This window comes from Apodemus sylvaticus, chromosome 2 (assembly GCF_947179515.1).
Source record: "Apodemus sylvaticus chromosome 2, mApoSyl1.1, whole genome shotgun sequence".
Lineage (NCBI taxonomy): Eukaryota > Metazoa > Chordata > Mammalia > Rodentia > Muridae > Apodemus > Apodemus sylvaticus.
This window is the reverse complement of record NC_067473.1, coordinates 162,770,698-162,794,184: the sequence shown is the minus strand read 5'-3', so window position 1 is coordinate 162,794,184 and position 23,487 is coordinate 162,770,698. Positions and strand designations below refer to the sequence as shown.

At 47.2% G+C, this 23,487-nt stretch overlaps 1 protein-coding gene across 1 annotated transcript in view; it reads left to right on the top strand.

The window, feature by feature from the left end:
- Positions 1-6,953, top strand: part of Ccnd2 (cyclin D2) — a 28,748-nt gene extending 21,795 nt beyond the window's left edge. Inside the window, exon 5 of the mRNA XM_052174932.1 lies at positions 1,687-6,953. Coding sequence (XP_052030892.1) covers positions 1,687-1,836 — 150 coding nt within the window. The 3' untranslated portion in view covers positions 1,837-6,953. The remainder of the gene's footprint in view (positions 1-1,686) is intronic.
- Positions 6,954-23,487: the final 16,534 nt, after the last annotated feature.

The window sequence follows — 23,487 nt, the reverse complement described above, 5'->3', positions numbered from 1 at the left end:
GCTGTCTCTGGGTGGGGGTAGGGGTGGGGTGCAGGGGTGTTCCCAGTCATTCTCTTTGCCTCCCAGGAAAAAGCTATTTACATCACCAAGTGCTGCCAGATTGGCCTAGCAGGAAACATGACAAACAAAAGAGAAGATGTCAAGACCCAGGTTTTTAATTGCTAATGAGGGGTGGCAGCTACCAAAGATCAGGATTAGAGCTTGGCACATGAGTCCTTTACTTGGTACTGTTGAAATTACCCACCCCCACCCCCACCCCCAATGCTGGACCACGCTATCTCTAGGACCAACCTGTGGCACATCCTTGTCTTAAGCAATTGGTAATCTATACCTTTGTTCAAAGAAATCTAGGATGGGCATGTTCCTGTGCTTAAAGTTTCAGCTACTCAGCCAGCCTGAGGAACATGTAGTCTCAAAATCCAGAGATTGGGATTTGCACATGGAGTGCAGCCTGGAGAAAGCATCAAACATCCGCCTCCTGCTTCCCGCCCTTCCTAGGGTCAGGAGGACATTTCAACCTCTGACCTTCGCTCTTCATCTGCTGCCTTGCCTCCTCTTCGAGCTACAGTTTGAACGGGGGTGGGGGGTTGGGGGGCAGATGAAAGATAGGAAAGGAAAATTGGAGGGGGAGGAGTGAGGAGGGGGGGGAGGGTAGAGGATGGAAACTTTTGCTCCTTGGTAGTGGTTGCCAACTTTATTTTCAGGTCTTTGGGAAATAAAGATAATGCCTTTATGTTTGGGGGGAAAAATAGCAATTTCTGGGTGGTGAGGTCTAAACAGTGAAATATACAGCAGGAAGTTTGTGTTGAGCTGTGAGCAGACACTGGGAGGTTCAAGTTAGCACCGGTTCTAACGGAAGCACAGGCTGCTTCCGTGGCGCAGGGATGTGGAACTAGGGATGGAGAAGCTAGTGTGAAAATCCCTACGAGGGGCAGTTCCCTCAGCTTGCCCCTCCCCCAACCTTCTAGCCCGAGCCTTAGTCCCATCCCAGTGACAGCCGTGACTTGCCCCCACATTCCATGTCTCCCAGCTAATAGAATCTTCTGCCTGGGGCTGCTCACTCTGGATTTTCCCTACCAAATATAGACTAACAAAGGCAACAGTGCAAAAAGCTTGCTTATTCCCAAATTGGACAAGCCCGAGTGTCCTGAGTTTTGTAAACATTATTATGCATTGTGTTTTTGTGAAAGGGGTCCAAGGGTGGTAGAGAACGCAGGAATTTTTTTCGTTTCTGAACACTTTAAGCGGTTAAGCATCGCCCTTCTTATCCATTGCATGGTTGTTTGCTTGGCTTACAGTGTAGCGCCTCGCAGGAACCAAACCTTCTTTGCCACTTTTCCCAGACGGAAAAACCTCCAGTTGATCCCTTGATGACCAGGCAAGGGCTTTTTGTAGCCGAATCACCTTCTAGTCAGTGTAGTTTGGAATAGGAACCTCCTGAGCTTCCGCTGATTCGGGCTCTGATGGGCGTGATCTGGGCTAGGCTTCTAGCTCGGTCCCAGATGGCACTGACGCTGCCGGCTGTGGACCCTGCTTTGGGTTCCGAGTTTCCATGACATTTTAAAACATTTCTGTTTTCCTTCACAGGAAAAATAAGGATGTGAGTTGGGTAGCGTCTGCCTTTGGGAGGCCTTGTAGGCATTTGCATGTGCTAATAGCCCCGGTCTGGACCTCTCTCCCCTCCAGGATTGCCTGAGAGCCTGCCAGGAGCAAATTGAAGCTGTGCTGCTTAACAGCCTGCAGCAGTTCCGTCAAGAGCAGCACAGCGGATCCAAGTCTGTGGAAGATCCGGACCAAGCCACCACCCCTACAGATGTGCGGGATGTGGACCTGTGAGGAAGCCATTCGGGCGGCAAGAGGAGAGGCGCGTTCGCCATCTGCTAGCCCCCTCTCTCTCTAGTTATGTCTTGTTCTTTGTGTTTTAGAATGAAACTTAAAAAAACAAAAACAAAAAAAACAAAAAAATATATATACAAAAACAAAATCTGCCCCCACTTAGATCCTATTTAAAGGTCTTTTAGAAGTGAGAGGGAAAGGCCGTATAGTTGAGACGCATGTGGTGCCTGTTCAAAGTCCGGCATAAGGGGATCCCTTGTATATGCGAACCATTATCCTTTGGTGATGTAAAAGTCTTAGTGAGATGCTTACGGGAGAACCCGCAGACTAGCTAGAGACTGTGTATACCTACTATATGGGAACAAATTAGAGGAGACTGTCTTGTGCTTGTGAACTAGTGCATATACCCCCTTTAGTAGAATCGCAAGGAACTGTGGGTGCCAGTACGGACGGCATCAGTAGTTTGCAAAGCAGTGAACCCAAGGAGGAATCAAAAGTGAGAAGGGACATGCCGGGGAGGTTGTGCAGAACCACCCGACCACGTGACTGAACCATTTTGGATGTAAGAAGCGCCTTGATGCCTCACCACGTGTTCCCAAGACTGAGCGTGGCGGGGTCTCTTCATTGCATACTCTTGCTGACTACAGTGGCTGCTACCTAAGGGATATGTCTCTTGCCAGTTGGACGCAGGTGATTGGCTCCTAAGTCTCATGTTTGGTGAATCTGGGCTTCTTTTTCCAAACATGGTTCATTGTAGATATATCCTACCGTTATCTGATGGAGGGAATTAGCTATGGGCCGTGACCAAAACTCATCTAAATGGGGGCAGATGGAGACCACAGACGGGATCTGAAACAAAGCTTCCTTTTGTAACGGAAGAGGGTGAGGTGATCTTTAATTCCTTGTTAAGAAAAAAAGAAAAAGAAACAACCCTTAACTTTTGGTGCTGATTGGCATGTCTGGTCCACAGTTTAACGTTGTTATAAACCATTCCATTAGAAAAGCACTTTGAAAATTTTGGGGGAGGGTGGGATGGGATATGGGATGGTTTATGCAAATTGTGTTGAATACGCCTTCCTTCTTCACCCTTCCCCTTCCGACCTCTTCCGGTTACTATTCATTTCTGTAGTCTGATGTTCTGGTACCTAGCTCTGGGTACAAGGGCAGAGAAAGCCCTCTGCTGATACCCTTATCCAGTATTCCCTGGAGAAGCCCATTAACAAAGGTCTAAACCATTCTTATGGCTTAGAAGGATTGAATCCCCGTCTATGTTTTTCTCCTTTGGACATGGAAAAAAAAGTTACTTCTGGTGCAAAGGCTGAACATCAGGGTGTGGCATTTTGGTCCCTTTTCCGTTTATTTTTGTTTGTTTGTTAATTTTAGTGCAAAGTTGTGTTCAGTGTACTTGAAGACCTCCTCTCCCACTTCTTTGAGACAGTCAGTAAACAGAAGTCGGAGCCACAGTTGGTTTTTGTTTTATTCTTTGTTTTTTTTTTTTTTTTGCACAATTATAATTGACAGGTAATGAAGCTATTTGTTAAAAATATCTGCTTTTTTTTTAAGAGAAAAGATCAGAACAGGGCTGCTTTGAAGAATTATACACAGGTTCTGCCTTGTTTCACAGTATGAGAGGGTTGAAGATGGAGAAACATCTAAGGGTCTCTTATCTTTCATTTTCTTTTGTTCTGTTTATTATTATTTTTTCGCTGCTAAGAAGCTAAGATCATTCATCCCCATTCACATTAACAGTACCTAGCTGTAATGTTTCACGGTGTGCTGCTATTTTAGAAACATTGTTATAATATATTATTTTACTGCTTAAATTTCAAGTCCTGAAGTAGATGGTTGAGAAATGAGTTTTGTACTGGAAACGCTTTTTCCTCTGTTCCTGTTCTTCTGGTAGCGTTGACTGCGTTTCGTTTGGTTTCGTTTGGTTCCTCTTCCGTGCTTCTTCCTTTCCAGGTTTTCTCTCCTCCTCTGATTACATTCTTCAAAGAGTATTCTTTACCTCAGGTTTACTGGACAAAAAAACAAAACCAATAATGATAACAATGTACTTCTTTTTGTTTTCATAATACCTCACAGCTATAGAGTTTCTGTTTGGAAGAAGGCCGTTGGCACGAGGCACAGGACAGGCAGAAGGCTGGGCATCCTCCTAGGGAGAAGGCAGGAGAGGTCTGACCCCAGGGTCTCAGGCCAGGGGTCTTTTCTGTCTCGAAGGTCACCAGGCTACTCTTTGACTCAGGCTCCCTCCCTATGATAAAAGACAACAGTGCGAGGCTCCTCCACACAAGGCAGATACTCAGCAAACGCAGGCAGTGGACTAGGTCAGCCTCATTTGTGTGCATGCACCAGGGTCAGCAATGAAGAATTCTGGAGTTAGAAGTTAGGAAACAATTAAGAGATTCCCCCACCACCACCCCATCCCCCACCCCGCATCTCGAAGCCCATTCAGACATAGAACTTTCCTCTTCATGGGGTCCCTTCACCACGAGCATTGACCAGTTTCCCTCTCCGTGGCATTGATACCCCGACTTTGGATGGTCTCCAAAGTATTCCTAAGACTGAGTCCGTGGTGCTGAATCTGCAGCACACATGGCTGGTGTTCCTCTCTCCCTCTCTTGTCCTCTACAGTCTACAGTGACAGGCGAGCGCTGTGCGTGGCCAGGGCATCTGTGTGTGGCATGGAATGGCTTCAGGGTTCGGATCCCATTGAGTGGGCGAAGTAGGAAGCACAGGTTGGATGAGTCTAGGGTGCAAGTTGAAAGAAAGGAGCGGCTGTTTCTGTGGTCTTGTTTGGGTTTAGGAAGGATTGGGACTTGGTGAGTTAGAATGACCCTAAATTCTAGGGGCTTTGTGGTGGGACAGTGGGTGATAGTTCCGGAAGTTTGAGAGCAGAAAAGGGAGCAGCCTGAAACTAGCCAGTGTCTATCCAGAGCTCACACTGCACAGCACACTGACCTGCTCCTTAAGGAACCCCCCAGAACTTGACAGATACACTCCCTTGAGTTCTTGGGTGACTGGAGTGCCTGATGAGTGACCTTCGATCTTAACAGAAACATTGAATGAAGGAAGCTGACACAAGGGGAGAGGCAGGTTACTATCTGCCCCTCTATCCCTCTTACCTGGAACCTAAAAGACTTCCTTTTTGCCATCCTCAGAGCCTAGGAGGACGAGTCCTATAGAGTGGCCATTCTGCCTGCTCCTTACTTACACAAAGGAAGGGAGCCTGGATTCCTTGGTGACCAATGCCTTCTGCTTAGATCTGGGGTCTCCTTGATAGTAATTCTGTCCCAGAGGGGTATAAATGACCCCATGCATTTCAGCTTGCTCTCCCCAACCTCCCTCATCTCCTACAGAAAGGATTGCAGATTCTGGTCTTTTTCTGCCTTGCTAATGATCTCTTCTTTGTTTTTAATTTGTCGTTGTTTTTTTTTCTTTCTCCATCAGTGGGGGCTACGTTGTTCCCCCAGCCTGCCAAATTTTGATCCTTCCCTGTTTTGACCAAATCCTAGGAGAAAGAAACCCTAGTATGCCAAAAATAATATGCTAAGCATAAGGAGATTCATAATGGCTCCTAAGAACCAGGCAGCCTGCGAGGGGTGAGCTCCTTCTAGATGGGACAGCTTGTAGAGGCTGCTTTGGTTTGAACTGTCCCTAGGACGCCATGAGAAAGAGGAGTATGTCTTGTAGGCAGCTAGCTTTAAGATGCATGCCTACAGAGAGAGATTCCTCTCTAGCAGCCAGGCTGGTGGGGGGGGGTACATGTAGCACCCCCAGATCCCATCTTGTTGCTAGCAGGGTAAGTGACCCCTCAGAGGGAGCTTAACAGCTTTCCTATAGTCTAGTTCTTTGGGGACCCACCAGATGGTGCCTGGGGAGCTATAGGAGCAACAGGCTAAAATGGGAGGGCTTTCACACAGAGGGCAGAGGAGCTCTGGCTCCATGGGGTGTGAGGACAGGACTGGGAGGACCACACTTCTGCCTATGTCCTGGACTGTATACTGGTGGTGTGGGAACTGGAGGTAGCAATCAGAAGCAAGCCTAAGTAAGCCAGCTGACTTCTAAGCCCAAAGGATTCCCCCTTGCTTACCTTAGACAGTCCAACCTTGGGAATAGCTTTAAAAGGGAAAATAATACGGAGACAGTGAAGTCCCCTTAAGCCTACACGCCCTCCATAGGTGCACGCTGCACGCAGGTTTCTCTCAGTGCAGACTCCAGTGGTTGCTAACAGCTGCCGCCTGCTTCTCTGTTGTACAGATAGGGTAGGAAGCCCCAGGAGGTGTTACAACTTCCATATACCGAGTGGCTTTCGATGATGCTGGATTCTCAACAGCACAGAAGTCCTCGAGCCAGAACGTGTGCCACACTGCTTTTACACGTGGCTGGGCTGTGAGACCCGCTCTTGGCTCTGGTTTTACGAAGCCATCAATACATACACACACTTGAAGGAGCTGCAGATCCGTTCCTTTCCCTGCAGCCCACTTGTGGGGGAAAAGTGCCTTACTGACTTAGAGTAGCCGCTCAATTTCAACAGGTGCCTATCTTTGACAAAAAAAGAAAAGAAAAGAAAAACATTAAAATGTCTCTTAATTTTCATTGGCTGTCATTCTTATACTGATCATCTTGTATGTCCCCAGCAAGTCACCGTGCCATTGAATTATCTCCATGTTGTTCATTATCCTTCTGCCGTGTACCTCAGATCTGTCGGTTATAATCTCTTGTCTTGGATTATTTTGTTTCTTTTTTTTAAAAAATTTTTTTTTGCTTTAAGAGTGGGATGCCATATCAAATCAATGTTGTTCTCTCACAGTGTATTCTATAACAGGTGTGGGTGGGGTTTATGGTTGGGATACTAGGAAATGCTAAAGTAGCAGGATCAGTGTGAATAAAAAAGAAAAGGTCTCTAGGAAATCTGGGGGGAAAGTACATTGTATTGACTACAATGTTGATGTGACGAGGTAGCCTTTAAGTTTTAAGTGATCTTTAAAAAAAAACAAAACAACCACAACTTGTTCTTCTGACGAGTTTGAAGTCAGATTTGAAGATGACGTTGAAAGAGATTTGAATGCAATTAGGTTATGCTCTTTGGACAATAAACTCACCTTGACCTACAACGTCTGGATCTGGTTGACTTATTTCTAGACTGCTCCCCTCAGACTCGAACATACCCGTCCCTCAGAACTCTCTTGGCAACAGTTGGGAAGGTTGAAACCCTAAGCCAGAAGTGACCCCACATCCACGTTTCACAGTGTGAGGATCTGACTTTTTTCCTTTAGACCATGAATACAGCCAGATGTCAGTGTCATGGCTGGACTTCCAGACCAGTCCCCATCTTCTGCCAAACACTCACTCTCTTTGGCTGTGAGCAAGTGTTTCCTGGTATGGTTGCTGGAAACCCACTTGCTATCTCCAGATTCAGGGTTGTCTCTAGAGATCCCCCACCCTTATTAGCCAGGTAAAGAACAGGAGCCTCATGTTCGTAAAGGTTCCCATACAATGCCTCTCCCCCAGTACCTCATGTGAGGTGTGGTCCTTGAATGCATGAGTCCCCCGGAACTGGAGTTAGATGGTTGTGAGCCACCATGTGGGTGCTAGGGATTAAACCAGAGACATCAGAGATCTTAACTGCTGAGCAATCTCTCCGGACTCATCCTTTTGTGTTTCTCTTTTTTGTTTTTGTTTGGTGTGTGTGTGTTGTGTGTTTTGAGTTGGGGTGTCTTATTACTTAGCCCTGATGCTCCAGAAACTCACAATAATAGACAAAGCTGGCTTCAGACTCAGAGATTTTCCTGCCTCTGCCTCCGCCTCCCCAATACTGGGATTGAAGTTAGGTGGTGCCACAAAGGCCTTGCTCTTGTGTTTCGAATAACTTTCCCAAGACTCAAACATCCATGATAGCAACAAAATAAGAAGTTCAGTTGGCTTAGCAGTGATGTTCCTAACATCCTTCCATGAAGCAAGTGTCCCAAAGCTGCGTGTTAGGCCATCCATATATTGTTCAGCCTTGGGCTGGGGAGGGACAGCAGCCAAAAATGCTGTTGGGAGAGGTGGAGAGATGGCTCAGCAGTGAAGTGTTTGCTGCTCTTGCAGAGGGCCTGGTTGAATTACTTGTACCCAAATCAGGTGGCTCATAGCTGTAACTCTAGTTCCTGGGGTTCCAGTGTCCTCTTTGCCTCATATGGCTTCTGGAGGCACTGCACACAAGACGCACATACATACACGAGGCACAAATGTACACATAAATAAAGATTTTATATATATGTACACACACACACACACATGAGGGTTCACAGCCCTAACATGAGTTGAGTATCCAGGGCTAGTCTATGTGCCAGGCCTACATCTGGTCCTCGGGAAACAAAATGAAAGCACCACAGCTCTGTGGCTGAAGAACTTCTCTGTGAGGAGACAAAGCACACGGGCACACGGGCACACGGGCGAGCGTGCAAATGCACAGAGGTGGATCAGCAACTGGGACTGAATATGACTGAGCTGGTGTGGAGAGAGAAGCAGGCTGGAGAGATGGCTCAGTGGTTAAGAGCACTGACTGTTCTTCCAGAGGCCCTGAGTTCAGTTCCCAGCAACCACATGGCAGCTCACAACCATCTGTAATGGGGTTCGATGCCTTCCTCTGGTGTGTCCAAGGAGAATCACAATGATGAACTCACATACATAAAATAAATATTGAAAGGGGGGGGGGGGGATTGCACCGTGGAGAATGGAGAGGTTTACTCCGGCATGTGAACTGAAGAAAACGCTTGAGCACTTGTTAAGATGTGCGTGTACTTCGGGAACAGTAAAAGTGGACCTTGACTTTTTCCAAAAATATAGAGATGAAAAGTGATTGTTTTCTAAGGGAGGAGGGAAGTCCACAAACAGGCAGCCTGCAAAGCAACAACAGCACAACAGACTTTAAACTCCATAAATGCAAGCCGGAAGAGGGATAAACTGAGTCACAGGCACTGACTTGGGGCAGCCACCTGACTGATTTCTTGGGAGTCCTGCAGGTATAGGCTGGAAATTTCCTGGTAAATGACTGGTGACTTGTATGTTCTGGGTTTTGAGGGCCTTTCTGGAGGTGGAAACTGGTCAGAGGCCTCTACTTCTGTTCACAGGCTTGAGCAGCCAGAATCGGCTTCTAGGGAAAAGAGTCCAGACAGTCTGGCCTACCTTCCAACCTCCACTACCTCTATTGTTACCTCATTAGCCTTCCAAAGCTTTGTTTACTGAAAACACTGCTCCCCATTTCCCTGGGAATGACCAAGACTGAACATTCCGGTGTTAGACTTTGAGGCCCTTCCTGTGATGTCCACAAGGGGACGCTGCTGTCACAGGTGGAACCAACAACACCACTAGCATGGGTGTATCTAAAGACCGGGCTTTCAGCATTTGACCTGGGAGACAGGAGGAGCCACCTGCAGAGAGACCCACGTCCATCCCGTCCCACACAGGAACCATGACACTTCCTCACACAGGCCCCTCACGGGCCCACAGCCTCTCCCTTTAGACTAGCTGGGACCTTGTGTGATCTTCGGTGTCTGGGCCAGAAGCGGCAACCTCGAAAGGTGGCAGATCGACCAGATCCAGTCAGCAGAGAGAGAGCGAGAGCGAGAGCGAGAGAGAGAGCGAGAGAGAGAGAGAGAGAGAGAGAGAGAGAGAGAGAGAGAGAGAGAGAAGGACTCCTGCAGTGACTAAAGCGGGATGAGAGATCTCTTGTATAAAAGTCAAGATCTTAGCAATTCATTGGGAATCTAAGTCATGGAGACCCCAGGGCTTCAAGGCAGAGACGGCTGCAGTAGGGAGTCTTCCCCCTCCCCACCCCTCCCCATCCCACCCTCACCCCCATTCCTGCCATTTCTCTGTAGCCCAGGCTCTGCTCTTCCCTCTGGCTGTGCAGCAGCATCGCTCCAAGGTCTGTGGAAGCTACCTGAAACCTCAGAGCACAGTTCCAGCATGCCCCGATTCCAGGGCCAGCTCTCCTCCCAGAAGAAAAGAGACCCAGGAAGAAGCTTTTGTTTATTGCCCTGGGGTTTTAGTCAAATGACCTAGGGGCAGGAGCAGAGTTTTGAAATTCTTTGTAGACCTCAGAAATGAGAGTAGAGTGACACAATCCAATGTGCAGTAAGTATGAGCTTCTCCCATTTTTATTTGCTGAGGGGAAGGCATTTTTTTTTTATGTGTATGAATGTTTTGCCTGCATGCATGTCAGTGCACTACATGTATGCCTGGTGTCTGAGGAGGAAAGAGGGCATTGGATCCCCTGGGACTGGAGTTACAGATGGTTCTTCTGCAAGAGCAGCAAATGCCCGCAAACTCCGAGCCAACTCTTCAGCCTCTTGAGGAGCATTTTCTTTTACCTGTAAGAGTTTCAGATTTCGGAGGATTTCTTGCTTGTTTTTGCTTGTTTGTCTGAACTGCAAATCTGCTGGGCCTGGTGGCTTATGGAGGGGGAAGCAGGTAAAACCCCGTGAGTTCAAGGCTAGCCTGGCCCACACAGGGAGCTCTGGCCATCTAAGGCTGAATAGCAGCGGGACGGGGGTGGGGTGGGGTAGGCAAAAGCTGTTGGCTGGAGAGATCGTTCAGTGCGAAAACTATGGCTATCTCAAACTCTTTCACAGAGATGATCACAGGTACCACAGTTCACTGCACCAATGAGAAAGGGCTGCCGACCAAGGAATTGATCGAGAATCCCTCTATCAACAAATGTGCCTTTAGCCGGGCGGTGGTGGTGCATGCCTTTAATCCCAGCACTTGAGAGGCAGAGGCAGGTGAATTTCTGAGTTCGAGGCCAGCCTGGTCTACAGAGTGAGTTCCAGGATAGCCAGGGCTATATGTCTTGAAAAAACCAAATCCAATACATACATACATACATACATACATACATACATACATATATGCATACATACATAAATACATTAAATAAAAGCTCATTTTATAGACAGGCACCCATGCTTCCAATATATGAAGTCAAGATAAGGGACTTTGAGATAGCCACCAGCTGAGTGTCTTTGGGATGTAGAGAAACACTTCCAAGAGGAAGGGTTAACTCAATGGTAGAGCATCTGCCTGGTGTACACGGACCCTGGATTCCAGCCTCACTACTTAAAGGTGAAGAAGGTTGGACATGGTGGCATCTTTAATCTCAGGACTGCAAAGGCAGAGAGGCAGGGGGATCTCTGTGAGTGCTAGGCCAGCCAGGGTTACCTAGAGAAACCCTGTCTCAGAAACAAAGAAAGAAGGAGAAGTTATCCTGTTCACAATCCTCAGGCCCTTCTGGCGAGTGTGCCTCCATTTTGGAGCTGAGTAATTTAAGAGTCACCGGGCTCGCTCTGGGAGATTTAACGGGTCTCTCTCAGTTATTCTCCTTTTTGCACCAAGGCAACACCCACCCGGCAGCCGCACGGAGGAGGGATTTATGGGGGCTTGTGCTACAGACGCTGTCAGGGCCAGGAGGAGCCTGTGGGGCCTGGTCATGTCTTGGTGGGTCAGAGAACTCCATCACGGCCCATCCGCGACAACTTCCTTGTAAGGCAGGTTTCCCCAGAGGTTCCGTAACCTCCCAAAGCGGCGTCACCAGCTCGCGGCTTCGATACCCATGAACCTGTGGGGGACACTTTAGATCCAACTGTAACAGCCTCTGCTTGGAGAAAGGAGGTGAGCAGGGGCGCGAAAACAAATGCGCACATTGCACCGCTTGATTTAGACTGAGAGCAGAGCGAATGCAAATTTCAGTACGGTGATTGGACAGGCTAACGACGTGCTGACGTCATCGGTGGCTAGAATGTCTCCTTTAATGGAGAGGAAGCCTACAAACAAGGAAAGGCCCTTCCGACTGGAAGCACCTTTAGAGAGGATTCTTACCTGGCAAGCGGCTGCCAATGCTAGCTTGGGTCACTTGTACCAGAGTCAATTGTGATTCTGTTTAGGTTTCTCCTAGGATTTCTTTTTCTTTTTTAAGTTTTATTTATTTATTAATAAATAAGTACACTGTAGCTGTCCAGACACTCCTGAAGAAGGTGCCAGATCTTGTGGTGTGGATGGTGGTGAGCCACCATACGGTTGTTGAGATTTGAACTCAGGACCTTCTGCAGAGCAGTCGGTGCTCTTAACAGCTGATCCACCTCCCCAGTCCCCGGATATATGGTTTCTAAGTGTGTATGACCACCACGTTCCCAAACTCATTTACTTGGGGTGGATTTGCAATAATCTATTTTTCCCTCAAAAGCTAACTTTTGGCTTGGGGACCCTGCTTCTCTGATAATTCGGTTCTGTCCTCTGCCAGTTCAGGCTTGTTTGCTTAGCTCTGGCAATCCAGGTGGGACAAAGGCCTGGGGTGGGAATGGAGGCCTTTGGCTTCCTACTTGGTGTCTACAGAATCACTATAGGATGGGAGATTTTACATGCCATAATACCATATCGGCATAAGAAAAGAATTTAACTTTTTTGGGGGGGAGGGGTTCATTACAGATGGTCGTGAGCCACCACGTAGTTGCTGGGATTTGAACTCAGGATCTTTGGAAGAACAGTTAGTGCTCTTAACTGCTGAGCCATATCACCAGCTTTTTTTTTTTTGGTTTTTCGAGACAGGGTTTCTCTGTGTAGCTCCGGCTGTCCTGGAACTCACACTATAGACCAGGCTGGCCTTGAACTCAGAGATCCAACTGCCTCTGCCTCCCAAGTGCTGGGATCAAAGGCTCCACCTGTCTCAAAAATTTTAATTCTTTTAGCCAGCATTTGTAGCCACTAAAGATATTAACATATATGGATTCTGGCCACTGCTTTGCTACTTTGCTATCAACTTACAAAGAAGGCAAGCCTTAGACTATAGTTTGCAACACATCTGAGTTAACACCACAGGGCCTAAGCTGTCCCCATGCTCTGTCTGGGAGTCTTGGACAGCCCAGTCTCTGTCTCCAGGGCCACCTTGTACAAAAGGTCCTGTCTTTGAGATGGACATTCCCAAGGTGAGATTGTCTGGCTGTCACAGGCGGCAGCAACCATCCAGAGTTGATTCTATGGCCACAGACAGATTCAGAAGGCTGAGAACCAGCAGCAGGGGCAGCCTGTGAAGCCAGCCCAAGTGACACAAGGGACACAGTCTGCTTAGCTTCCTCATTCTGGTGGCTCAAAAATGAGGGCAGTCCCAAAGCTGATCAAGTAAAACAACCCAGCCATCTCTCAATGAGGCCAGTCACTACCCTCAGTTTTAAAAAAATGATTTCTAATATTTAAGATATAATTGAATAAGTCAGGTTGTAGAAGTTCACATGTTTGATCACAGCACTTGGGAGGCAGAGACAGGCAGATCTTTGAGTTCGAGGCCAGCCTCGCCTACAGAGGCAACATAGAAGAATCCTGTCTTAAAAAAAAAAAAAGACACCAGTTAACAAATCATTAATTACTAAGATGCAGCTGTGTGGAGCATTAGCCTAGCTGAGACCATCAGTTGACTGTTGGAGACACTGTATCTTCTTGTTCTTTCCTTTGTTGTTTTGGGATAGGCTACCGCTGTGTAGCCCAGGCTAGCCTTTAGTTCATGATCATCCTCCCTCAGCCTCTCAAGTGGGATTATAGGCACACACCACAATGCCTGGCTTTCTAGACTGTGCACTCTTGGTTGGAATATGTTGTGTCCCCTTCCAAATATTCTTATAGTGAGCTCCTTGCATTCAGTGTGAGGCCTTTGGAAGGTATTGCGGCAAGAGAACAGTAGCATCCTAGAGAGTGGGGTCAGAGCCCTTTAGGGAGAACCCCTGAGAGGCCTTTCTGATCCTTTCATCCCTGAAAGAATGTAGGCAGAGGCTGGCATTTCAAAAGAATGCCTGCCCACAGTCCCACAAGTGCATCCGCCCTCCTGAACTGCAATAAATAAACATGAGTGTGGCCAGCAAACCCACCTGGCTGGTGGGATTTCTTCAGGAAAATGAGAGCTGATTAGGGCTCAGCACTTGGAGAACCTGTATGCTAATTGGCCTATATCCTACGCACACCTGCTGAAGGTGGAGAACCGCTTTCAGGAAAATCACAGGTCTTGAGACTGTAGCTCTTTCTCCATTACATTGTTGCTACTCTTGAATGCAAAGGAAACATTCCACCCGCCCCACACTACTCAGGGGCATGGGGCCAAAGTGGCCGTCCCCAAGCACGCTGCACTATCACACATCTCTAGGCTCTTGCTGACTCCCAGGGCTCTGCCTGGGAGAAGGTCACGATTTCAGCTTTACTCCCGAACTCTGATGCCTTTAAAACATCACATTCTGAGATTAGAGGGACAGTTCAGTGGTTCTGGTCTTTCCGAGGACCCAAGTTCAGTTCCCAGCGTCTGGATCCCATCTGGCAGCTCTCAACCACCTCTAACCCCAGTTCCGGGGGACCCAGCGCCCTCTTCTGGCCTTTACTGGCAACTACACACAATGCCCCCTAAACACGTGAAAAAACGAGTGCTAGCAAACACCTTTAATCTCAGCACTTAGAGACAACGCAGGCAGATCTCTGTGAGTTTCATGCCATCCAGGACTACACAGTGAGATTCTGTGGGGAAAAAAAAGCCCCCCCCCCCCCGCAAAACGCCTCGCATCTTTGAGCTAAGGAGATACCTCAGTCAATAAAGTGTTTGCCACTGAACCATAAGGGCCTGAGTTTGATCCATAGATTATATATATAAAGCTGGGCATAGTGGTACCATTTGTAATCCAGATGCTGAGGAGGCAGAGGCAGGTGGGTCTTTACAGCTCCCAGGCAGGCCAACCTACTCTAGCTGGAAAGCTCCAAGCCAGAGACACACCCTATCTCAAAAGCAAGCAAGAGGCTAGAGAGTTGGCCCAGTGGTTAAGAGCACTGGTTGCAGCCGGGCAGTGGTGGCGCACGCCTGTAATCCCAGCACTCTGGGAGGCAGAGGCAGGCAGATTTCTGAATTCAAGGCCAGCCTGGTCTACAGAGAGAGTTCCAAGACAGCCAGGGCTACACAGAGAAACCCTGTCTCGAAAAAACCAAAAAGAAAGAGCACTGGTTGCTGACCTGGGTTCAGTTCCCAGCATCCACGTGACAGCTCAAAACCAGCTATAACTTGTTCCAGGGGATCTGCCGCTCTCTTCTGTCCTCTTCAGGCACCAGAGATGAGCTTGCTGTCCAGATATGCATACAGGCAAAACGTCCACACACATAAAATAAAATAATGATTTTTTTTTTAAAGGCAAAAGGCTCCTGAGGAATGATACTCAAGAGTTGAGCTGTGGCCCCTTCCACCTGGATGCTTTCACACACACATACACACACACACACACACCACAGGCCCATACCCCGCAAGTCACACTCCCCACTTGGTCCCTATTCCCCAAGGACCCACCAACCTACACGCTTTTCTCATCTTTCCTCTGCCATTCTCTCCCTCCCTCCCTCCCTCCCTCCCTCCCTCCCTCCCTCCCTCCCTCCCTCCCTCCCTAGAGAGTCAGCCCAGGGACTCTCTAGACTCAGGAACTCCTCACCGAGACTCTCGACCTGGAATTCTGGAGAGATCCCTTCCTGCCTTCCTGTTGGAGGCAGGAAGGACACAGTCTTGTCCTGGTCCGTGAGGTCTGGCGATGCTGAACGCGTTACAACCACCCAGGAAATGAAGGTGTGAATAAAAGGAGACAGGCATTTCCACTCAAGATCAGGCCAGCCTGGCCTTCTGGGCATGGCCAGCAACATAGGGAAACACCAAAACTCCTCAGATTCTTTCCTTTCGATATGATCCTTTAAAAAGTCTCTGGATTCAGAGGCCAGGAGGATGGCTCATCTGGTCAGTGCTTACCATGCAAGGCTCTGAGGACCCACGTTCGAGCCCCTGGTTCACTTGTCATCTTGGTCCTGATGTGAGGCAGTGGATCCCTGGGCCTTCCTAATCTGACCTAACTGGACAAACTCCCGGCCAGTGAGATTCAGTCTTGAAAACCAAGATGGGGGCTCTCGATGAGGCACGCCCAAGATGTCTGACTTCTGCCCCTCATGCCTCTTCACAGTTTCAGATTTCAGACGTTCAATTTTAGGGTAGCGCAGCCTTAAGTTCCACACACATAACACAAACCCAGAAGGCTCTCTAAAATAAACAACACCCTAAACCCCCAAACTTGACCTGCACCACCTAGGAAAGCCTCGAATATCAGCCATTTAAACACTCCTATTTTGTTTTTGGTTTTGTTGTTGTTGTTGTTTTGTTTTTTTGTTTTTTTTTTCTTTTGAGACAGGAGATCAAGCCATCCTCAGACTCACTTTGTAGCCAAGGATGACCTTGAACTTCTGATGCCTCCTGCCTCCTCTGCTGAGATGACAGGTGTGGACCACAATACCTGGTTTATGCAGTGCTGGGAATTGAACTCAGGTCTTTGTGTCCTGGGCAAGCAGTATACCATCTGAACTACATTCCCAGCCTAGACAGCTTTTCCCAAGCATTCTGCCAGCCTGTGTTGCCTTCCCAATCATAGCCCCAAAGCTTGATACCTACTTGGAAAATTATTAACCCTGTCACACATTTATACACTATGTAGTAATACTGGGATGGAGAATTGGGGTGTCGTAAGGGGAGAGATGGGGGATGCTTAAGCTGTAGGAGCCGGCTTGAACCCCATGGCTAACAAACCCTGATGGTTTGAGCTTTGAGTCTCTTGTGCCTTTTAAGGTAGGAGAGTTTGCAGGATTATTGGGAGGATTAAAGGAGGCAGTCTTTGTAAAGTTTGGGACACAGAAAACTTCCCTAAGAAGCCAGATACAGTATCACATGCATTCCAGTCCAGTACTGGGAGGCAGAGGTAGGCAGAACTCTATGAGTTCAAAGTCAGTCTAGTCTACATAAGAGGTCCAGGCCAGCCAGATTTACACAGCGAGACAAAAAGAAAATGGGAAAGAAAAAGAAAAAAAAAAAGAAAGAGAAGCCAGGCGGTGGTGGTGCACGCCTGTAATCTCAGCACTCTGGGAGGCAGAGGCAGGTGGATTTCTGAGTTTGAGGCCAGCCTGGTCTACAGAGTGAGTTCCAGGACAGCCAGGGCTATATAGAGAAACCCTGTCTCAAAAAAAAAAAAAAAAAAAAAAAAAAAAAAAAAAGAAAGAAAGAAAGAGAAAAAAACCTTTTCTATGACTCAACAAACCTTGAACATAGCCATGAAGCACGGATTTAATTTTCCTTAGCAGTGTCATAAACACACATGCTTTCTCCCCCCAGAATGAGGCTAGCCCAGGAGTGAAGAAGACATTTCTGAGGCCCTTAGCAGAGACTATTGACAACGTAAGCCATCCCAGCACGTAGGACTTTCATAATACCCCTTCAGGACGACGATGACGCTGCTATTGCTTCCAAACAGCCATGAACCTGGCCTGGGAAAGAGCTCTCCCCCCACAAAGTGACAGGGTAAACGGCAAGGCATGAAAGGGGATTACTGGATACATGTTTTCAAATAATAGTGAGATTCCCCAGAAGCACCACCGGCCAAGGAGGCGGCCTTCAACTGTCTGTTCGTGAGTGAAAAGGTTGGCAGTTATGAGCGTCATCGGGAGGTCCTGGTGACAGATGTCAGGTGTTGGCAGACCGACTGCCAAAACCAGTCCTCCTCTGCCCCCAGCTACCAAGCTGATGGAGAGCCTGGGCACAGTGGGCCTGGCAGGCCTCTGTTGCTTGGATCATTGGCTGCATTATTATTTCTCAGTGGCTGCATAAAACAGATGGTTTACCGTGTAGTCTTGATTTTCTGTTGCTTTCAGGATCCCATTCTTCCCTCGGGGTCCGGCATGTAATCAGTTATGACAGCGGTGGTGCATGAAGGTTCCTGCCAGTAAATCCAAGCATCTCCCTCTTTAATGCCGGTATAAACCACTGCAGCCTCCGCCTTAGAAACCTGAGATTTGCCTGTGCCCCACAGTGGCAGATAGCTCGCTCTATCACAGAGTTGCAGTTCTCTGGCCCCTGAAAGTCCCTAGTCTATACTTGTCACTCAAGTATAGACTAGGGACTTTGTTGCTTGTTTTGGAGAGTGTATTCCTAGGTACTTCAGGCCCAGAATGCTGAACTAGCTATGTGGTCTTCAACCTGAGACTTCCTGCCCCAGACTCTGGAGTGCTAGGATTACAGTCATGGTTCACTCTGTCTTCTTTAGCTTTAGACTTAGGGTCCTGTTTGTACTCTAATGAGTCCTTCTTTAGTTTAGCAGATTGTTTTATAACTGGCATATAAAAACTGCACATATTTATGGGGTAACAGTGCTGTCTGGATTCACCGTGTAATGATAGATCATGATAATTAGCCTGAAATTTGTATTCCTATCCATCAATTACTTTAGATACTATATATTCTGGTGAATCTTCAATAAATTTTAATTTAGATTCATTAAATGACTTATTTTTTTTAAGATTGTATTTATTTCATGTATGTGAGTACACCATAGCTATCTTCAGACACACCAGAAGATGACATTGTATCCCCATTACAGATGGTTGTGAGCCACCATGTGGTTGCTGGGAACTGAACTCAGGACCTCTGGAGGAGCACCCAGTACTCTTAACCTCTGAGCCATCTCTCCAGCCCAAATAACTTAATTTAAACGCTGTGAAGTATCTGCCACATAATCATGAGTCCCTGAGTCTAATCCCTAGCACCCATGTGAAAGGCAAGCCAAGGATGACCTTGAACTTCTGCTCTCCGTGCCCCTGCCTATGTATGATGCATGCTTCTAGTTCCAGAGCTGGGGTTAGGGGTGGAGACAGGAGGATGCCTGGGACTTGTTGGCCAGCTAGTCTAGATGAACCACGGAACTTCAAGTTCACTGAGAAACCTGCTTCAATAAATAAATAAAGTGGGGGGACATGTATGGTGGTGTATACTTTTAATCTCAGCACCCCAGGAGGCAGAAGCAGGCAGATCTCTGTGAGTTCAAGGCCAGCCTGGTCTACAGAGTGAGTTCCAGGACAGCCAGGGATACACAGAGAAGCCCTGTCTGGAAAAACCAAAAACCAACTAACCAACCAAAAACCAACCTAAAAATAAATAAATGAATACAGTGGAGGGCCATGGAAGAGAGGAACTTGGTGGGAAAAGAAGGGTTCCAAACGGCTAACTCTCAGGGCCAACAATGACTAAACATTATAAACATATGAGTGTCAGGGACAGTCCCTCATAGGTTTAATCAGATTTAATTTTTCTGTAGCTCTGCTGGGTAGTGTAAATATAACTTCTATTCACTAGATATAATTGTCATCTTAGAGGCTTACTGCTGGATAAACTCATCCTTTCTCTTTCTAAACTCTTATTGGTTGTTTCACCTTAGCTGTTCTGACACAAATATCTCCTAGCTGACTAATTCAAACTGACTTCTCTGGGATTCTGACTGAATTGCTCTGCTTAGTCTCAAACTAACTTTCTGGTTGATCTGTTCTAATATAAAACTTCTCTCTCTCTCTCTCTCTCTCTCTCTGTGTGTGTGTGTGTGTGTGTGTGTATGTGTGTGTGTGTCTTTCTGTCTGTCTGTCTGTGTGTCTGTCTGTCAGTGTCTGGTGTCTGCCCTCACCCTGCTCCCTTAAGTAGCCTCTTTTTCCTGTGCTATTCTCTGTGTTTTGGGGGTTTTTTTGTTTTGTTTTGGTTTTGGTTTTGGTTTGGTTTTTTGGATTTGGGGTTTTTTTGTTTGTTTGTTTTTTGTTTTGTTTTGTTTTGTTTTTGAGACAGGGTTTCTCTGTATAGCCCTGGCTGTCCTGAAACTCACTCTGTAGACCAGGCTGGACTTGAACTCAGAAATCTGCCTGCCTCTGCCCCCAAGAGTGCTGGGATTACAGGCTTGCACCACCACTGCCCTGTGCATGTCAGTATTTCAGCCAGAGGGATTAAAGGCGAGTCATTCCTGCAAGAACACACAGACTTAGGTCTTTGGATGTGATCCCTTGTGGGAGCAGCCAAGTTGCTGGATTAAAATTCCTCTACAGGATGATCCATTGGGAATGAAGTTTGAGGGTCTCTGAACTAGCCCTGTGCCAACTAGCTTTGTGAGCCTAGACACACTGCCTTAGTTTCTTTTGAGGCTACATTTCTCATCTCTGTACTGAAGATAAGAAAGCCTACCTGTTCTGTCTCCATCCCAATTGCTGCAAGGTCAAATGCAACGATGCATGGTTTTGAATATGTCTCAAACATTCTATCTCTTATCTAAACTATAATTGGGAAATCACCGCACATAGTCTGTCAAATTCAAGGACTTAGCTAAGAATAAATGAAGACAACACATCCAACATTATGATCCATATAATGCTTGGGCCTATAGTTAAACAGCCTAGCAAGAACACACACACACACACATACACACACACACACACACGCGCGCGCGCACACACACACATATATATGTATGTATGTATATATATATATATATACATATATGTATATGTATATCTATCTATATCTATCTATATCTATATATATCTATATATATGTATCAGTAGTCATCATCATCTCAGTTCTACTGTTGTGATAAAGCACCAAAACCAAAATCAAAATCAAGCTGGGAAGGAATGAGTTTATTTTGCTTACACTTCTACATTTTAGTGTATCATTGAAGAAGTCAGGACAGGAACTCAAAAAACTTGAAGGCAGGAGCTGAAGCAGAGGGCGTGGAGGAGTGCTGCTTATGGGCTTGCTTGAATGGCTTTCTCAGTCCAAGAACAGTATCGGTCCTATAATGGGCTGGGCCCTCCTCCATCAATCACTAATTTTAAAAAAATGTCCTACAGCTAGACACTATGGAGGAATTTTCTCAGCTGAGGTTCCCTTCTGTGGTAGTTTAAATATGCTTGGCCCATGGGAAGTGGCACTAATAGGAGGTGTGGCCTTGTTGGAGGATGAGTGTCACTGTGTGGGCAGGCTTTGAGGGCTCCTAGTGCTCAAGCTCCACCCCGTGTGGAAGAGTCAGTCTCCTTCTGGATGCCTTGAGGTCAAGAGGTAGAACTCTCAACCCCCCAGCACCATGCCTGCCTGGATGCTGCCCTGCTTCCTGCGTTGACAATAATGGACTGAACCTCTGAAACTGTAAACCAGACCCAATTAAATGTTTGCCTTTCTACAAGTTGGCTTGGTCATGGTGTCTGTATTAGTCAGGGTTCTCGAGAGTCACAGAACTTATGTAATGTCTCTCTGTATTAAAGGAAAGTATTGAAATGACATACAGTCTGGAGTCCAACTAACCCAACAGCGAGCACCTGTGAAAGGGAAGTCTAAGAACCTAGTAGTTGCTCAGTCCCACGAGGCTAGTTGTTTCAGCTGGTCTTCTGTGTAAGCTGGAATGCTAAGACGTAGGTTCCAACAGATGTGCTGGCAGGGAAGAAGCATCTCTTCCTCCATTGTCCTTATGTAGGCCTCCAGCAGAAGGTACACTCCAGATTAAATGTGTGCACTGCCATGCCTGGACCTAAGCTATTCTTTACTTGGAACTTGCTTTATCTCAGGCTGGCCTTGAACTCAGATATCTACTTGTCTTTGTCTCCTGGGATTAAAGGTGTGTATCACCTTGCCTGGGCCTAACCTAAGCTATTCAAGGCCGCTATGCCTCAAAATCCAGATAAAAAGCCTATGCCTTCCAGCCTCAAGATCTAGATCACAGCTGTGCCTACATTTCTGAATTGTAGTTCATTCCAGACATAGTCAAATTAGCAACTGGGAATAGCTATCACAGTGTCTCTTCACATCAATGAAACCCTAAGACTTCTTTCAGGCAACAATAGCTTGTGTCAAGTTGACATAAAACTAGCCAGCACATTGTTTTATCATCATCATCATCATCAATCAGACAGGAGCTAACAACGTAACCCCTGATGCCTGGAACTCCCTGCATAGACCAGGGTGACCTAAAACTCAGAAGATTTTCTTGCCTCTGACTCCTGAGTCCTGGGGTTAAGTGCCACCACACTTAGCAAGAATAAAATATATCCAAAAGAGACTCTTGTGCCCTCTCTTTGGTTATGAGTCGGTTGAAACAATGGATCCCAAGAAACTGGGAGTCTCTCCAGGAATCTCTTGCTGGAGGGGGAAAAAGTGCTGAAGGTAGTCAGAGGAGGGAACTCTCTCTGGGAGGAACATCTCTTGATAGAGACAGGTAGAGCTGAGACATTCCTCTGCGGTTGGCCACACCTTGATGGCTGGGCTGCTCGGTCAAGTCTGTCTCTTAGCTGCCATTCCAGAGAAGCTGGGCGGTGGTGGTGCACGCCTTTATTCCCAGCACTTGGGAGGCTGAGGCCAGCCTGGTCTACAGAGTGAGTTCCAGGACAGCCAGGGCTACACAGAGAAACCCTGTCTCGGAAAAACCAAAGCAAAAACAAAATTTGTTTTGTTTAAATTTAACAAAATTTAGGATCCTATGGATGAACTAAGAGGAGGAACAGCGGTTACACTGAATAAACCTCCCATCTCCTCACTATTTATTTGGCTCTCGATTGTCTTAGGAAGGCTAGGTGACCAGGCCTGGCTTGCTGGGCACAGGCTGTGATCTCCCCCACCCCCTCCAATAGCTCTTTTATCCCTATGTTCTTTTCATTAGAGGCTCAGTCTCGGTCTTTTGTTTTGTTTTTTTAGATTTTTTTTTTCAGACAGGGTTTCTCTGTATAGCCCTGGCTGTCCTGGAACTCACTCTGTAGGCCAGGCTGGCCTCAAACTCGTGATCCTCCTGCCTCTGCCTCCTTCAGCAAATCCTACCGGCGTGTGCCACCACAACCGGCTTGGTCTTGAAGACATCTATATATTTATTGAGATTTATTTTTATTTTGTGAGTATAGGTACTTTGCCTGAATGTCTGTGCATACCGTGAGTCCAGAGGTTGGAAGAAGGGAACAGATCTCCTGGACCTGGAGTTACAGATGTTTGATAGCCTCCGTGGGTGTACTGGGCTTTGAACCTGGTTCTCTACATGAGCAAGTAATCATTGCTCTTAAAGATTTGAGCCAACTCCCCAAACCCTCCCAAAGGGTTTTATACAGAACCTATGTCCCTGCATTTGTTTTTAAGGAAAAGCCTTTCCTCTAAATCAACAACAGAGGTAACATTCATTACAATAGGAACTATTTTAAGGAGGGGTTGAATTCAACTCTCAATACAACAGTGGAGACATCTGGAGTGAATTATAAATGGTAGCAGCATTAGCGAAAATACTTGGTAATAATGTTCGGGAGGGTCAGGCTCAGCAAAGCATAAGGCAAGAAAGGGGCCCGACAAAAGTTTTTGGTTAGGAAATTGAGAGAGAAACTAGGTTGGTTTAGATTAACATGCCCAGTTTGACCTCGAAGGTAAAGGATAACAGCTAACCCCCAGGATGCAGTCTGGCTGTGTAACCATGAGAGCCATCGCCTCGGCACACTATAGGTCCTACATCTTGCACTCCTTCCTCAAATCAGTTCGGCTGAAAAGAATCAAAGCAGTCCTTATCTGCCCCACCGGGCAGGCAGCAGCGGTCTAGCTCTGGCAAGACTCCAGGGCGTTAACCCAGGGTGGGGCGGCGCGCACCTGCAGGCGCCAATCACAGGCTGGCGCGCAGGGGCGCAAGCGCCACTGGCCTGGGCGGGGCCTCTCCGGGTTTCAGTCTCCGCTCCTATTGGCAGCCCTGTGGTGACGTTCAGCCGCCTCGACCAATAGCTATGGAGCCGGTCCGCAGG